The 17,921-nt window shown below is 46.0% G+C and overlaps 2 protein-coding genes across 2 annotated transcripts; one reads left to right on the forward strand and one right to left on the reverse strand.

The window, feature by feature from the left end:
* Positions 1-840: 840 nt before the first annotated feature.
* LOC106569521 (semaphorin-4E) lies at positions 841-9,679 on the forward strand. The gene is made up of 15 exons (XM_014140956.2): positions 841-1,131; positions 2,702-3,124; positions 3,406-3,551; positions 4,495-4,554; positions 4,680-4,778; positions 4,880-4,979; positions 5,339-5,449; positions 5,646-5,797; positions 5,927-6,102; positions 6,797-6,953; positions 7,133-7,355; positions 7,545-7,660; positions 7,768-7,925; positions 8,050-8,102; positions 8,206-9,679. The coding sequence occupies exons 2-15, from the start codon at positions 3,016-3,018 to the stop codon at positions 8,880-8,882; spliced, it is 2,337 nt and encodes a 778-aa protein (XP_013996431.1). The 5' UTR covers positions 841-1,131; positions 2,702-3,015; the 3' UTR covers positions 8,883-9,679.
* A 1,800-nt stretch (positions 9,680-11,479) lies between these two features.
* On the reverse strand, positions 11,480-17,815 carry LOC106569522 (cactin-like). Its single transcript, XM_014140957.2, is given in 11 exon segments — positions 11,480-12,402; positions 12,500-12,840; positions 12,943-13,062; positions 13,275-13,467; positions 13,743-13,857; positions 15,141-15,303; positions 15,478-15,623; positions 15,737-15,832; positions 15,976-16,166; positions 16,169-16,656; positions 17,428-17,815. Coding segments are annotated over 11 exon segments (2,634 nt in total). The 5' UTR covers positions 17,718-17,815; the 3' UTR covers positions 11,480-11,911.
* Between the last annotated feature and the right edge of the window lie 106 nt (positions 17,816-17,921).

The following is a 17,921-nucleotide window of genomic DNA, read 5'->3' on the forward strand; positions in this document are numbered from 1 at the left end:
TACATTTTGGCCACTAGATGACAGCAGTGTATGTGCAAAGTTTTAGACCAATCGAATGAGCCATTGCATTTCTGTTCAAAATGTTGTGTCAAGACTGCCCAAATATGCCTAATTTGTTTATTAATAACTTTGTGTTAAAAATTGTGCACTCTCCTCAAACAATAGCATGGTATTATTTCACTGTAATAGCTACTGTAAATTGGACAGTGCAGTTAGATTAACAAGAATTTAAGCTTTCTGACAATATCAGATATGTCTATGTCCTGGGAAATGTTCTTGTTACAACCTCATGCTAATCACATAGCCTATGTTACCTCAACCGTCCCGTGGAAGGGACACCGATCCCGAAGTTAAGGCAAAAACGTAAGTAGGTTGTAACTTTAACCCTTAACCTAACTCCTAAACTTTACCCTAACCCCTAGCCTAGCTAACATATCACATGTTTTGCACAGTTGAGGCTGGTGAGAGGAGCTATAGGAGGACGAGCTCATTGTAATGTCTCAAATGGAATAAATGGAATGGTATCAAACACATCATACATATGGAATCCACCTTTGACCTCATTCAATGTCTTCTATTCCAGCCATTACAATGAGCCCGTCCTCCTATACCTCCTCCCACCAGTTTTAAAGCACATTTTACAAATTTGATACATATTGTACATTTTGCCAATAGTAACATATAAACGAGATTGTAATTCATAGCATATAATACAAAATGGGTGATGGTCATCCACAAATTAATACATACCATACGAAATGTAACATATTATACTAAAAGGAATTGATCGGAATGTATGTACAGAATAATACGAAATGCTCAGAGACCAGGTTGCTCAATCAGAGAGAATAATCTGGCATGCTGACGGAGCCATAGCAGCAGCGGTATCTATCCAAGTCCTTCACCGCGGGATCTGAGCGCCTTAATTTTTCCCAACAATATAGCCGACAACAACAGTCCCTTTCAACGGATCCGACAGAGACAGAAGGGGGAACAAGGACAGCCGTTTAGCCACTGCCTCTTTGTGGAAAGCGCTTGGCTGTGGGTTTGTACTGTGTTTGAACCAAAGAGCAACCAGACCTGGGAAGTTTCTTGTACACACTCGAGAAAGAACACCTTTCACTTTTAAAGGTAGGTTTAGTCTCTGATCAATTTTTTTTAAGGGTTATTTTTGTTACATTTTTCATAAATGTATAGTGGGCCTAATGAATTTGAGCCTTGATACGTGTGAACAAATTATAAACTACTGCGTGCTTTATTTGTGACCATATGCACCAGACAGGTGAGTGATAGGGGACAGAAGTAGAGTAGTTGTTTCCTGTTTTGAGTTACGCAATAGTTTATTACGTTAACTTGTTTGCCAACAGTTGAGGTATTAGGTATGACATTTTATTATAATTCGTTTTAAAAATGTATTTTAAATGTAACTTTTATTTAACTAGGCAAGCCAGTTAAGAACTAATTATTATTTACAATCACGGCCAAACCCGGACGACGCTCGGCCAGTTGTGCTCGGCCCTATGGGACTCCCAATCACGGCGGGATGTGACACAGTCCACAACGTTACACCATTCACTGCTGACGTTTCTCAAGATCTCAGGGTATACACTATTTGGACAAAGAAATGCATTAAACTACACAGGAAGGTTTTTTCTGCAGATGCACCACTCACAGACATGCAAACAGACCTGTCTCTTATCAGAGATGTGTCTAAATGTGAATGCCATTGGTGTAGCCGCAGCATGTGCAGATGTGTTAACAAATGGAGCCTCTTGCCTCAGGGGTAGATATGTGAAACATCTGTGACATGCATTATGTGACATGCTGTGGCTAATCTGCTACACAACCAGCACTCTGACTAATGACACACCTGGACACACCCACCGTACTGGGGAAATCCGATCCTCAAAATAATTGAGTTGCAACATTGCAACATTTACGGAACAAGATTGTACAACTGCCTATGTTGTTGTGATGGTAGACCTGGGTTAGTTGTATGTGTGTGTGTGTGGACATGTTTAACTACACTTGTGGGGACCAGAAGTCCCAACAACAGTAGCATACAAACCAACATTTGACCAACTGGGGACATTTTTCCAGCCCTTACAAGGAAAAAGGCTATTTCTAAGGGGTTTAGGGTTAGAATTAGAGTTGAGGGTTAAAGATTAGGTTAGGGTTAGGTTTAGAGGTTAGGGAAAATAGGATTTTGAATGGAATCAATTGTGTTAGTAAAACAAGACTGTTTGTGTGAACTGAACAATATGTGTTTTTCTCATTTTGTACCGCCCCTGTCCACACAGGATTTGGTATTCTGTGAGGATCTCTTTTTGTGTGGTTGTGTTAGGTCCAGACGAGCTGAAGTCGACACTCCTGCACCCCACTGAAAGCCTTTCATGCCCTCACATTACCATCACTATGGCTGTGACAGAGTTACTGCTGCGCAGACCATAGCTCACTCCACGCTCTTTAACTGTACCTCTCTCTAGCTCTTCTCTTTTCTTTCTTTCTCTAGCTCAAAATATGTCCCCCCCTCTCCAGTGTTTTTTTCTCTCTCTCTCTCTCTCTCTCTCTCTCTCTCTCTCTCTCTCTCTCTCTCAGATGGGCCAAAGCAGTTAGCGGGCCTGTGCCTTTTCCCCATGCTATCCATCTTACCATAGATCCCCCTCTCTCTCTTTCTCCTCCCTCTCTCTCTCTCTCTCAGGTCCGTGCCATCCATCTTACCATGGACTCCCTGCTGACAGAGGCCTGTAGAGGGATCAGAAGCCTGTGCTGGAGACTGGCTCAATCACACAGCCATCTATCCTCTGAACACAGAGTAGGCCTAACACGTTGCCTGGATCTATGAGTGCCTCCTGCCTTCTCTCTACCGGACTGGATTTAACACAAACTGGACTGGATTTAACACAAACTGGACTGGATTTAACACAACCTGGACTGGATTTAACACAAACTGGACTGGATTTCCGTTTAAGAGCCATTTGAGGAACTAAATGACATTTTGACAAGGAACCAGCCATGTATCCTCTAGTGGTTGTATGTTTCTTTTGGCTCCTCCCTCTCGCTCTGACGCTGGATGCCCATTCGCCACTGGACTGCGTTCCGCGTAAAACTGTACCCTATCATAGTAAGTACTGCTCTTACATTTAAGTGTGTCCATCAATATTTATTCACTGCTTCTGTCTATACTGTTTGTGTAGCTCAGGTGAATATATCTACGTATTATATTACTGCTACAACCAGGTGTCATTTGGATTAGGGGCAGATATAAGTTTATGTAACTGTCATATGTGTCAAAAAAAGTTTACATAACTATCATCCGGTGTAACTGCAGGTGTCTTTGTAACTATTGGTGTCACTCCATACGACTTCCTGTATCATTCAATGTCACTCATTCTGCTGTATTAGGAGAGAATGGTCGTATGTTCAGTGAGGAGGGTGTGTGGAACTACTCCACCATGCTGCTGAGAGAGGACCTGGGTCTGTTGCTGCTGGGAGCCAGAGAGAACATCTACGCCCTGGACATCAACAACATCGCCAACAAGAAGTCCTCTGTAAGAACACTGAAGTATTACAGTTTAACAGATTGTTTTGGCACTTACACTGACAGCTATGAAATGATGTCCTGGAAGACTCATGTCTCATGTTCAACATGGCTTTGCAGCAGCTACTCTTCCTGGTGTTGGGTTCTAAATGAAGTGTAAAAACTCTTGGACGATTAGAAAATCTCAAACCAAGTTTATTCACCCAATGGGTCACACAGCTGCATAAGACCAAGATATTCACACAATCACTGGTATTTAACCCTTCCTCCTATGCTGAGTCTCCTCCTACACATCTGAACAGCCAATGCATCTCTGTTGCTAGACAGAACCTTAGTGATATCTGTTCTTCCTCACTTCATCTGACCTGACCTTGACCCAAATTCCTCACTCCTCCCCGACTCACGGCTGTCCTTTTGACTTGTACCAGACTGTGGCCCTTCTCCTTTCCATAGGATCCCCGGTGTCTAACAATAACATATTCTGACAGTTTAAACACTTTTAAAAACATTACAATACATTCACAGATTTCACAACACACTGTGTGCCCTCAGGCCTCTACTACACCACTACCACATATCTACAGTACTAAATCCATGTGTATGTGTGTGTGTATGCATGTGTCTGTGCCTGTGTTTGTGTTGCTTCACAGTCACGGCTGTTCCATAAGGTGTATTTTTATCTGTTTTTGAAATCTAATTTTACTGCTTGCATCAGTTACTTGATGTGGAATAGAGTTCCATGTAGTCATGGCTCTATGTAGTACTGTGTGCCTCCCATTGTCTGTTCTGGACCTGGGAACTGTGAAGAGACCTCTTGTGGCAAGTCTTGTGGGGTATGCGTGGGTGGCCGAGCTGTGTGCCAGTAGTTCTAACAGGCAGCTCGGTGCATTCAACATGTCAATACCTCTCGTAAAGTGTTCATCTTCCAACTTTATCTTCCACGTCTTTTTCAGGTAAGTTGGAAAGTGACAGAGAAGCAGCAGAAGGAGTGCACCTCCAAAGGGAAAAATCAGGTAGGTCCAGACCAGTCAGTGAACTGATGCTTTCTCTGCACATTTCATGGTCCTTTCCCATTTCATTTGTATTTAAATATGTGCATTCTATGCAAATAGCTAAATAACTAGATACTGTGTTACAGATAGAGTGCCAGAACTACATCAGGGTCCTGCATACGATGGAGGATGGTAGGATGTATGTGTGTGGGACCAATGCCTTCAACCCAGAGTGTGACTACATGGTGAGTCGATGGAAGCACAACACTCCTTCTGATCAACTCCGGTCATAACCTGTAATAGTAGATATCATTCACAAGTGTACCGCTCATCTCTGTCCTTGCAGTCGTACAAAGACGGAGAGTTGATTCTGGAAAACAAGGCAGAGGATGGCAAAGGGAAGTGTCCCTTCGATCCATTCCAGAGATTCTCTTCCATCATGATCGGTGAGTAACTACTCCTGAATCTGTTAGGAATCCGGGAATATCAATCTCCTTAAAGTCAGAAAAGGCTAGGTTTAGTGACGCAGGTCTGATATTCCTGATCTGATGGCTTGTTAGAGTTGAACCTTCTTTACCCACAATGCTCTTAGGTGAGGACCTGTACTCAGGTCATGTCTAGATGGTATACAGCTTTTGTCAATTTGATGCCAAAAGTGTTCCTGTTTTTTTTAGTTAACCCAAACCCTTTTCCTAAACTTAACCTACTCCGCAAACCTGCTATGTGAATTCTTCTTACCTGCTGCGTAAGTTCTCCCAACCTCCTACAAAAAGTCAGTTTTTGACAAAAGCTATATCCCTTCTAGACAAAACCCTCTACTCAGCCACCTCAATGAACTTCCTGGGTTCTGAGCCTGTGGTGATGCGCAGCTCTCCCTCCTCCATACGCACTGAGTTCAAGAGCTCCTGGCTACACGGTAAGACAGTCTTCTTTCAACTCCCTTTTCTTTGTTTTTCAACAAGAGGTTGTCTTTATAGCCTGGTCCCCGATCTGTTTGTGCCGTCTTGCCAAGTCTTATAATGGAAACATAAGGAGTTGGCAAGACAGCACTAACAGATCTGAGAACAGACTGAAGTCTTCAGGCTGATGTCTTCTATATTTTTCTTTGTCAGAGCCCAACTTCATCTCCATGGCCCAGATGCCAGAGAGTAGGGCCAGCTTAACAGGTGACGATGACAAGATCTACCTGTTCTTTACTGAGACCGCTGTGGAGTACGACTTCTACAGCAAACTGGTGGTGTCCCGCGTAGCACGTGTTTGCAAGGTGTGTGTCCCACGGTGGCATTGACAATTACTTCTCTCCTTAAGGGGTCTTTGGGTGCTTATATTCTATGAAGATAGACAATAAGGGTATAATGGCAGCTTCATGTAAAACTCTGTCTCTGTGTCTCAGGGGGACCTTGGGGGCCAGAGGACCCTGCAGAAGAAGTGGACGTCGTTTCTAAAGGCCCGTGTGGACTGTCCTGTTCTGGAGTCCCAGCTACCCTACGTCATACAGGACACCTACCGCTGGTGTGAGGAGGGAGACTGGAGAAGCTGTGTGTTCTATGCTGTATTCACATCACAGTCGTAAGTTGAACTCTGAAGTGTGTGTATGAGTATGTGTGTTTTGCTTATGTGAGCACCACGATGGACAGACCTGACTGTTTTAGTTTGTGTGTGTGTGGTTGTAATGCTCTGTGTGGTTGTATTCCAGGGACAGGGTGGACCTCTCTGCAGTGTGTGTGTGGTTGTAATGCTCTGTGTGGTTGTATTCCAGGGACAGGGTGGACCTCTCTGCAGTGTGTGTGTGGTTGTAATGCTCTGTGTGGTTGTATTCCAGGGACAGGGTGGATCTCTCTGCAGTGTGTGTGTGGTTGTAATGCTCTGTGTGGTTGTATTCCAGGGACAGGGTGGACCTCTCTGCAGTGTGTGTGTGGTTGTAATGCTCTGTGTGGTTGTATTCCAGGGACAGGGTGGACCTCTCTGCAGTGTGTGTGTGGTTGTAATGCTCTGTGTGGTTGTATTCCAGGGACAGGGTGGACCTCTCTGCAGTGTGTGTGTGGTTGTAATGCTCTGTGTGGTTGTATTCCAGGGACAGGGTGGACCTCTCTGCAGTGTGTGTGTGGTTGTAATGCTCTGTGTGGTTGTATTCCAGGGACAGGGTGGACCTCTCTGCAGTGTGTGTGTGGTTGTAATGCTCTGTGTGGTTGTATTCCAGGGACAGGGTGGACCTCTCTGCAGTGTGTGTGTGGTTGTAATGCTCTGTGTGGTTGTATTCCAGGGACAGGGTGGACCTCTCTGCAGTGTGTGCATACAGGGTGTTGGACATCGGCAGGGTGTTCTCCGAGGGGAAGTACAAGACCCCGGTAACCGTGGAAACGTCCTTTGTGAAGTGGGTGATGTACAGCGGTGACGTGCCCTCCCCCAGACCTGGAGCTGTGAGTCACTGACTCTTCTTTTCCTTTTGTCTTCTCTCTCTTTTCCTGTGACATTTCTTTCATCATGATTTTTATTCACAGTCAGATTATCTATAGATTTTCAACAGACCATCCTAACCTTGAAAGTTTTCTGATAAAAGTTGAATAAACCCTCCCTCCTCTCCCACTCCCCTTTCCAGTGTATAAATGACGAGGCTCGTAACCAGGGCATCAGTCAAACTCTGGACCTGCCAGACCGGACCCTGCAGTTCATTAGAGACCGGCCCCTCATGGACCAGGCTGTTCTGCCCATGGGAGAGCGCCCCTTGCTGGTCAGGAGAGGCACTGCCTTCACACGCATCATAGTACACAGAACACAGGCCCTGGACGGGAAGAAATACCATGTCATGTTCATAGGCACAGGTGTGTGTGTGTGTGTGTGTGTGTGTGTGTGTGTGTGTGTGTGTGTGTGTGTGTGTGTGTGTGTGTGTGTGTGTGTGTGTGTGTGTGTGTGTGTGTGTGTGTGTGTGTGTGTTTCATAACTCTGAACAGCTGTGTATGGCTTAGTTTCCCACATACAGTATCAGCACTGATGTGTGTTTCGTGTCTCAGAGGGTGGCAGTGTGTTGAAAGCGGTTAACTACGATAAGGAGATGTTCATCATCGAGGAAGTGCAGCTCTTCCAGCCCCGTGAGCCAATCAAAGTCCTCCGTTTCTCCAACACAACGGTAACGCAAAGCTCTATTTCTTGTCTGTCGGCAGCTGAAATCTTCTGTACAGTATGTATGGCAGTGTAAAGGGTGTGTGTAACGTGTGTGTGTGTGTGTGTGGTCAGCTATACGCAGGCTCTGAGGACGGTGCTGTTCAGATGCCGTTTAGTAGCTGTGGTCGTTCTCGCACCTGTGTGGACTGTGTCCTGGCCAGAGACCCTTACTGTGTCTGGGACAGAACTACAGCCCAGTGTATCACCCTGTCTACAGCTAACACAGACAGGTATGGTGCTGCATAAACCAATTGTACTTTTTCCTTTGATTACTTTTAACCCATGTAGAAGAACAGAGATCTGATGTACTGTTGGTTAACTCCGTCCCTGAACACCTTCCCGTTTCTGTCTCAGTGAACTGATCCAAAGTTTATGGGCTGGAGACTTCTCTCTCTGCCCCGCCTCAGGTGAGTGTGTCTATTCTATCTTTTCTCTGTGTGTGTGTGTGTGTGTGTGTGTGTGTGTGTGTGTGTGTGTGTGTGTTTTTCTAACCAATACATTCTCTTCCAGACCCTGTGAAGACTGTTAATCAGACCGTGTGGCTGGGTGGCAACGTGAAGCTCCAGTGCCCCCCCACTTCCAACCTGGCAGAGACTCACTGGGTGCAAGACTCCCTGCCCCTGCCCTCCTCGCCCCGCCACCAGATCCTCCGGGACAGCCTCCTTATCCTCAACGCCTCTGCCTCTGACACTGGCCGCTACCGCTGTCTGTCCTTGGAGCGTTCCCACAGCGGGAAGTACACCACCACCGTGGCTCAGTACCAGCTTAGAGTAGGTCTAGAAGGGCTCCCACTCAGACCTCAAGCCCGGACCGAGGGCCCTTCCCTGGCAGCGCTGCAGGTGTCAGTGGCCTTCCTGGCGATTCTGCTGGCTGTCCTGCTGGGGTGGAACCTGTACAAGGGACATCTGCCCCTGCCTGGGCCCTGTGGGAGAGTGATAGGAGCAGGGAGAAGGCAGAACCAAGGTGCCCCAGAGGAGGGGGCTGCTTGCAATGCCGTGGCCCACCTAGATGTCTCAGAGCCTGGGGAGGCGGAGAGCAAGGCCCTGGTGTCTGGAGTAGGAAACTGCACCAGTAATAACAACCACTCTACTGGGGAGGTGGCGTTAGGAGGGGGTGAGGAGGGGGAGAGTGAAGCCAGAGTTACATTCCCCTCATTGCAGTTCATTGATGATGAATCAGATATATGATCTTACCTCCAATGGTATATCAGTTTGCTTTATTTTTTGACTGTATGCAGTCAGTATTCAATGGGACTGAACAGTATGCAACAGATAAACTGTGACTAGATCGGACCAACACACCTGTAATGTTTTGTACAAAGCGGTTGGAAGAGAACTGTATTGTTTGTGAAACTATGGTTGCGTTCTGCTGACGTTGCGTGCATCAACCAATGGTTGCGTGCCACATCATTGACTGTGTTATCGACCGACAGATTGCTATAACATGTGGTTAGCTAATATGTTAAATACCTATCTAAGCGTTGTAAGATCTGGCAGGCGTCAGCAACGCCTGAGCAGAGGAACACGCCTTATGATTCTGTTACTAGCCAATCAGACCCAGCTTTTCCTGCTCTAGTGCTGGATTGGAAAAGTTGAACTGTGGAGGAGGGGACTGGTGATCAAACTTTTTTTAGATTTACGTGCACCTAAAGCATTAGAAACTTGTGTGACCCACTCAAATGAACAACCATCTCTGCCGGTATCCAGCACCCACATTTTGGGGAAGTAGAGCACCAACCTCTAACAAGCACTGAGATAGAACTACACGGATAGGTAGGAATTATCCAAATTAAATCAATAGCATTGATATGAGAATGTTTAATATCTTATTTTTCTCAGTGAATCATCCACTTTATTACAGAATGTTTTGCTAGGTGGTCCCTCTCTCTCGTGCCATTTCTAACCTGTCTAAGTACGTCCCTTCTCAGGATCCTGTTAACTGTATCATGTCAGTGTTGTCTTTATTAAAACTCTTTCTACCGGAATTGTTTTTGGTGTCACCAATGTGTGTATATAGAATAGCCAATAGGCTGGGGCAGGAGTGGACTTGCTAACATTGGGGGTTAACTAGTCTTAAATGGAACAGCTGTGGATAGGTCATGTTAGTTAGGGCTGGATTCAATCTGTATCGCTGAAGTTCAGCGCTATAGTGGCCAAATTTCCCGATTGAGAAAACATATGCAGGGTGAATGAGATTACAGATGGAATCCTGCCCTTAGCCAATGGTAAAGGTGATACTTTACTCACTGATTTGTTGACATCCTGACTGATGAGGCATACTTCATGCCACTGAGGAAAATGTAAGTTAGGATGTTTCTTTAATTGAATATGATTTATTAGACAGTTTTACCTCTCACAGCTCTGATTGCATCAAATGGAAGCCAGCTAGGAAAATAATGTTTAATATGTAATTTCGGAGACAGGTACAGTTGAAGTCAGAAGTTTACATACACGTAGGTTGGAGTCATTAAAACTCGTTTTTCAACCACTCCACAAATTTCTTGTTAACAAACTATAGTTTTGGCAAGTTGGTAAGGATGACACGTAGTTTTTCCAACAATTGTTTACAGACAGATTATTTCACTTATTCACTACCACAATTCCAGTGGGTCAGAAGTTTACATACACTAAGTTGACTGTGCCTTTAAACAGCTTGGAAATTTCCAGAAAATGATGTCATGGCCTTAGAAGCTTCTGATAGGCTAATTGACATAATTTGAGTCAATTGGAGGTGTACCTGTGGATGTATTTCAAGGCCAACCTTCAAACTCAGTGCCTCTTTGCTTGACATCATGGAAAATCACACAAAAAAAAAATTGTAGACCTCCACAAGTCTGATCCATCCTTGGGAGCAATTTCCAAACGCCTGAAGGTACCACGTTTATCTGTACAAACAATAGTACGCAAGTATAAACATTACCACACAGCCGTCATAACGCTCAGGAAGGAGACCCGTTCTGTCTCCTAGAGATGAACGTACTTTGGTGCGAAAAGTGCAAATCAATCCCAGAACAGCAAAGGACCTTGTGAAGATGCTGGAGGAAATGGGTACAAAAGTATCTATATCCACAGTAAAATGAGTCCTATATCGACATAACCTGAAAGGCCGCTCCGCAAGGAAGAAGCCACTGCTCCAAAACCGGCATAAAAAAGCCAGACTACGGTTTGCAACTGCACATGGGGACAAAGATCTTACTTTTTGGAGAAATGTCCTCTGGTCTGATGAAACAAAAATAGAACTGTTTGGCCATGTACATTGTTATGTTTGGAGGAAAAAGGGGGAGGCTTGCAAGCCGAAGAACACCATCCCAACAGTGAAGCACGGGGGTGGCAGCATTATGTTGTGGGGGTGCTTTGCTGCAGGAGGGACTGGTGCACTTCACAAAATAGATGGCTTCATGAGGAAAGAAGGAAAATGATGTGGATATATTGAAGCAACATCTCAAGACATCAGTCAGGAAGTTAAGCTTGGTTGCAAATGGGTCTTCCAAATGGACAATGAGCCCCAGGCATACTTCCAAAGTTGTGGCAAAATGGCTTAAGGACAACAAAGTCAAGGTATTGAAGTGGCCATCACAAAGCCCATAGAAAATGTGCGGGCAGAACTGAAAAAGCGTTTGCGAGCAAGGAGGCCTACAAACCTGACTCAGTTACACTACACCAGCTCTGTCCGGAGGAATGGGCCAAAATTCACCCAACTTATTGTGGGAAGCTTGTGGAAGGCTACCCAAAACGTTTGACCCTAGTTAAACAATTTAAAGTCAATGCTACCAAATACTAATTGAGTGTATGTAAACTTCTGACCCACTGGGAATGTGATGAAAGCTGAAATAAATCATTCTCTCTACTATTATTCTGACATTTCACATTCTTAAAATAAAGTGGTGATCCTAACTGACCTAAGACAGGGAAGTTTTACTAGGATTAAATGTCAGGAATTGTGAAAAACTGAGTTTAAATGTATTTGGCCAAGGTGTATGTAAACTTCCAACTTCAACTGTACATTGAAAAGCAGTAGCTGATCAAACAAAAATGGAAACCATTCTTTGTGACAACAGAATGGTCTGGGCTGCCATAGTGATAACAAAGAGAAAGGTTACCACTAAGACAACCAATAAAAACCCAATAGATAAAGTACATTAACATTCCATATCTATGGTTAAAACCTGGCAGTCTGAGGTTCCTAGTCTGGGTTGGCGTTGGTCAGTTAGCAGGTTCTATCTCCTGTAGCGGTACCTCTTGAAGTGGAACCACAGCTGGAAAATCCCGTTGGCGAACTGACAGCGGAACCCATGACGGTGAGAGTACTCCCACTCGCGGTTCACGATCTTAAAGGCAATGTCCTCGTACGGCGGGCCCGCGTGGAACCGCAGAACCCCAAAGTCCTTGTTGTCAGGACTGGGTTCTAGGAAGTACTGCGGCGTGGAACGTTTGTTGATCAGATCCGGGTAGAAGATGTTGAACTTGTAGCCCTGGACAATCTTAGGCGGAGGGTTGTCGAAGTCATAATGCGTCTGGTTATATTTGTTCCACTCAAAGCCTGTGTGGACCCTGTTGAAGAAGCGTGGTTTCCGGGGACGGTATTTGTCGGCCCACAGGTACATCTTGCCCGTTAGGGGAAGCTCCACGCTAAACTGAGCCTCGTCCCCGCCCATGCCCTGTTTGGCGCGACGCACAAACTCATCCTCCGCATTCTCATTGGCATCACCTGGAGAACAAGAGGAGAGAGAGATGAATATGACGATGGATAGAGATGTCCGAGTGTTTGTGGGTGTGTGTGGGTGTGTTGATGCAAAGCCTCTTACCTGTGACGGCGAGCTGTCTGCGTGAGAGGTGTAGTTTGTGTGTGTCTTCGTCAGGTGTGATGGTGTGTGTGTCCAGCGGTAGCTCTGCGGGCAGCAGCAGTGTGGGACTGTAACGGCCAGAGTCATACTCCGCCTGGCTCTGCTGGATCAAATCCTCCTCGGTCAGAACGGCCTCTACCACCTCACCCTTCTCCTCTCCCTCTTCTCCCTCCTTCTCCCCGTTTCCCTCTGTGGATGGGCCTGCCACTTGGTCATCCTTCTCTGTAGCTCTCTTCTGATTGGCGGAAGGGGAGGAAGAGGCGGCGCCAGGCTCCTTTGAGGGAGGGACTTCTTTCTCGGTCCTGTGGAGAAGAAACAGAGGAGGCAAAGGTCAAACCTTGTGGACATGAGCGTGTAAAGAAAGAGGTTGAAGGTGAAACCTGTGTGTGCGCCCATGTACTCACACATCCTCCACCTCAGGCTCCTCTTTGATAATGGGGAAGAGAGGCTCACTCTCCACTCCCTGCTCCTGTTTCAGCTTGAACAGCTTCTGACGTAACACATCCTGGTGCCTCTCTCTCAACCTACAACACAGATAGGGATGGTTAACACACACACACACACACACACACACACACACACACACACACACACACACACACACACACACACACACACACACACACACACACACACACACACACACACACACACACACACACACACACACACACACACACACAAATGCCAGAGACCGGTAGGGTAAGCATGCATACACACACACACCGGTCCTCACCGTGCTCGGCCCATGTAGACCCTGACTTGCTGCATCAGACTCTCCCAGTAACCTATATCCAGGTTGGATCCCCCAGCTCGGATCTTAGTCTCCATGTTGAGGTTCAGCGCCTGGAGCTGGCTGTACGTCTTTCCCTTAAACACTATCTGAACATCGGTGCTCACTGAAGTGTTAATGCCATCACGACGGTCACCTGGGGAAGAGGGAGACCGTCAACTACTCAGAAAACATCAGACTGGGGCTGCGCAAGAAATGGCACCATATTCCCTATATAGTACACTACTTTTAACCAGGGGACCATTTTGGACACATCCTAGGAGAGAGGGACAAGGGGAGAAATGCCTAGGTGTAGGCACAGAGTATAGAGGTTGATGGTGGAATGCCAAGACAGAATATGAGCCAATGAGAGAGAGCGATACTGAGATGTTACTGTAGTTTGGCCTATTTGAGATGGTGGTGCTGCTGTACCTGGGCCTTTTCCAGATGCCTCCAGTTTCCGGAGCTTGCTGATCTCGTCCTCTGTGATGGTGGTCATGTCCCTCCAGTAGTCCACATTCTTGCCCTGCTCCAGCTCCATGTACACCTACAGGGAAAAAGCACACACAAGGTCACACACAGACATGTCACACAGTCTCTCTCTTCCGCTACAAACCACAATTTCTAGAAACAGTTCTAAGCACATTGAACAAAGCGTCACACAAACACACACACCAGGGTTTCAGTTAGGAACATTTGGTGCCGGACAACCTGACAGGAAAAACATCTATTTACCAGACATCCTAATGTGCTGTCTGCATGACGCATTAGAGCGTCCACCCAATTCATCTTAACAGAATAGAAATGAGCCTGTAAAGTTGTAAAAAAATTTAACAATGTTCTTATACCAACATGACAGGTTTTACTGAAAAGCAAAACATTTCCCGTTGCATCTTTACCCCGTCTAGAAATCATAAATGAATATCATTTTTTTTAAAGACGAAAAAAACATTTAGCCTAGAACAAGTCGCCTACACAGTAATAAAACTTTCAAATATAATATCATTTGTGAACGACCTGTCCTATAGGCTGTTTGTATGAACATTTTAATTAATAAATTAAAAAGTCAGCTGTTTTCAAATACAATCTAGGCCTCTCTAATTTAACATTTTAAATAGGCCTAATAAACAACAACTGGGGAGAGGTGTTGGAGGAACAGCAGGGCCGGTCCGCCCCACTCCCGCTGCCATTCAGCACCACAGCAGGGCCGGTCAGCACCACAGCAGGGCCGGTCAGCACCACAGCAGGGCCGGTCAGCACCACAGCAGGGGAAAGAGGCCACAAAATGAAAAATGATCAACCTGATGTTGGACAATCAAATTCAATATGGGAATAAAGTCATTAAGGCTGGTTCATTGATAGAAATCTTGTTTTAAAATGCTCCAGTGAAGCGAGGCCCGCGCTATGCGATATGCATTTATGAAAGCACTTATTTCCAGAGATCAAATGATATCTCTTTTTACAGTTCTACTGGATGATGTTAATAAATGATTATTATAATTTTAACTATCTTGGGGTCGTGACTCACGTCATGTGATATACGTGGCTTATTGATAACTACTCTGTTTCCTACTACAGACAGTTGGCACACACCCTACACTAATGTCCCAGCAGCTGGAGGATTTATTATGAAGTATCTTTCTTTTCCTTAGAAGTTGGAGAATATCCACCGGTATTTCCATCAATGAATAAAAAATACAAAAATTCACAATGGATGTTTTTTTGTTGTTTTTTTAACAATTTGGCCAGTAACAATTTTATTTATCTGCTTTTCTTATTTTACCAAAAGTCGGCATTTACCGTCTAACTGAAACCCTGACACACACACACCTTGATGTCTTCGAGCAGGTCGTCCATGTCAGTGACGGTGAGTCCATTGAGGAAGGTGTAAGGTTCGTGCATCTCCACAGCCAGGTCATCATCCTCAGCACTGATGTACTTAGCCAACAGGTCTATGGGCTTAGCACGGCCGTCACGGATACGGATCTTAGACCTAAACACATAAACATCTATTAGTTAGAGGTCTGCACACAAATCCACATCAGCAAACACCGGAGCAGTGAGATGTTGTTTATGTACCAGGCTGTTTTCAAGTGAGTATATGGAACTATGTGAGGTTGTTGAGGGTTAGGGTTACGGGGACAGTAATGAAGGTGTCACCACTCACCGTAGCTTGGCCTGGTGCAGGTGGAAGTTATCCTCTTGCTCTGCCCAGGTTTTGAAATGCTCTGCCTCCTTCTCTCTCTGCAGCATCTCTAGTTCCGTCTCTCTCATGGCCTTCTCTCTCTCCCTTTCCAGTCGCAGCTGCTTCACCTAAACACAGACAGACGTATACAAAGATCCTGCTCTTGCATTGCATTCTCCATAAGCACATACGTTCCTGAGCCTGTTAAACACACACCAGCTCATGTTGCATAGAAGCATACCTTCTGCAGTTCTCTACGATTCTCCTCCTGGATGCGTTTGTTTCTGTCTTTCAGGTCCTTCTCACCCAGATGGCCAATGCCCTTCCTGTCTAGAGCCTGACCACAACACCACCACCACCACAGAAACACAGATTATTCAGAGCCTGGTCAGATGTAACCACTGTACTTTTAAAAGGAGGACGTCGATAGTCCCACATACATCCATTTCTCAAGTGCCCACTCTCCTCTCCCTCTCTTACCTTCTGCCATTTGAAGGTGCCCAGCAGGTTGTTGTCTCCAAAGGGGTTGTCTGCATTGGTATAGCCCATGTACTCCTCACTCCAGCCCATCTTCTCCCTCTTCTTCCTCTCCTTGGCCTCCTTCTTGGCCAGTCGTCTGGCTCTCTTCTCCTCTGGGGTTTCCAGGGCCTTCAGCATCTCTCTCTGGTTATCTTCTCATCTCGGACCGAGGGCCCGGCCTCTCCAGACCCCGGGCTGCCTCCACGGGCCCCACCCTCCGACCCAGAGCTCTTAGACGAGTCAGAGGAGCCAGAGCGACGTCTTTTCCTATCTTTGTCCCTCCCTCTGCTTCCCTCTCTCCTCCCGCGGTTTTCACTCCTCTGGCTGCTTCTCTCTCTGTCTCGACTTCTCTCCTCACCTCGGCTTGGGTCCCTCTCTCGGCTTTTCATCCTCTCCCTGTCCCTAGTCCTCTCCCTGATCTGTCGTTCCCTCTCTCTGCTAGGGCTTCTGCTCCCTCTGTCTGCACTCCGCCATCTCCTCTCCCGGTCAATGCTCCCCCCATCCCTCACTCTCTTCCGGTCTGCACTGGACCCTAAATCGGACTGGAACTGGCTCCAGCCCCTCCTCTTCTCTCCTTTGTCTTCTCTTCTGCCTTTGTTTTTCTCTCTTTCCTTCCTCTCCTTTGGATTATCTGAGTCAGAGCTGATGGATAGAAAAACTTAGTTGCAGACATGTGATTTCTTGATTAATATTGTACTTGTTTGACATTTTGCTGCACTGTTATGCGCTAGTAAAACAAGCAAAGTTGGAAGCACAGAATTGTCTACAATGTCATTGTGTGCTGTAGCATTAAGATTTCCCTTCACTGGAACTAAAGGGCCTAGCTCGAACCATGAAAAACAACCCCAGACCATTATTCCTCCTCCACCAAACTTTATAGTTGGCCCTATACATCTGCCAAACCCAGATTCATTCGTCAGACTGCCAGACTGTGAAGCATGATTCATTACTCAGGAGAACGCGTTTCCACTGCTCCAGAGTCCAATGGCGGCGAGCTTTACACCACTCCAGCCGAAGCTTGTCATTGCGCATGATCTTAGGCTTGTGTGCGGCTGCTCGGCCATGGAAACCCATTTCATGAAGCTCCCAATGAAGAGTTATTGTGCTGACGTTGCTTCCAGAGGCAGTTTGGAACTCGGTAGTGAGTGTTGCAACCGAGGACAGACGATTTTTATGGGCTATGCGCTTCAGCGGTCCCATTCTGTGTGTTTGTGTGGCCTACCACTTTGCGGATGACCCATTGTTGCGCCTGGAACTTTCCACGTCACAATAACAGCACTAACAGTTGACCGGGGCAGTTCTAGCAGGACACAAATTTGACGAACTGACTTCTTGGAAAGGTGGAATCCTACTACGGTGCCACGTATTTTTATTTAATATAATTATTTTATTTAATATACCTGTCATGTTTACCTGGATCGGTCTTTTGATTTGCCCTTCAGTTTACGTCTCTTGTCACTGTCTGAGTCGCTTCTCGACCCGGGATGGCCTCTGCTACAGGGCCATTGTCGCCCCGCAGATCCACCACTGGTGTCCGAGCTTCCGCTCTCAGAACGCGCAATTCTCCGGGGAGTTTGGTTCCGACCCACGGACCGACTCCGGCCTCTTTTGTCTTCGGGTGATCGTGATCTACTTATTTTGGACCTGTTTCGGTTCCGACTACGAGAGCCAGAACGGGACCGATGATACTTTTTCGGACCCATGGCAAATGGGTTTCCAAAACGTTGTGGTCCGTGCTACGTCGCGTAAATCGGAGCTGTATAATAATTTTTGTTCGCAGCACACAACTGTAATGTATTTGAGGTGAAGAATCGTTAGGACAATTACAAACCTAATTATTAACTTCAAAAACACGAAGGGATCCCCTCTCATAATAACTTTTATATTGATTTTGTTCGCATTTGTTG

This window comes from Salmo salar, chromosome ssa14, assembly GCF_905237065.1.
Source record: "Salmo salar chromosome ssa14, Ssal_v3.1, whole genome shotgun sequence".
NCBI classification, from domain to species: domain Eukaryota; kingdom Metazoa; phylum Chordata; class Actinopteri; order Salmoniformes; family Salmonidae; genus Salmo; species Salmo salar.

Excerpts from the sequence above, each read along its gene's own strand:
- LOC106569521 (XM_014140956.2), top strand. The coding sequence starts at position 3,016 with ATGTATCCTCTAGTGGTTGTATGTTTCTTTTGGCTCCTCCCTCTCGCT. Across the intron at positions 3,125-3,405 it reads TAAAACTGTACCCTATCATA|GAGAGAATGGTCGTATGTTC; the intron begins GTAAGTACTGCT and ends CTGCTGTATTAG. Across the intron at positions 6,103-6,796 it reads GCTGTATTCACATCACAGTC|GGACAGGGTGGACCTCTCTG; the intron begins GTAAGTTGAACT and ends GTTGTATTCCAG.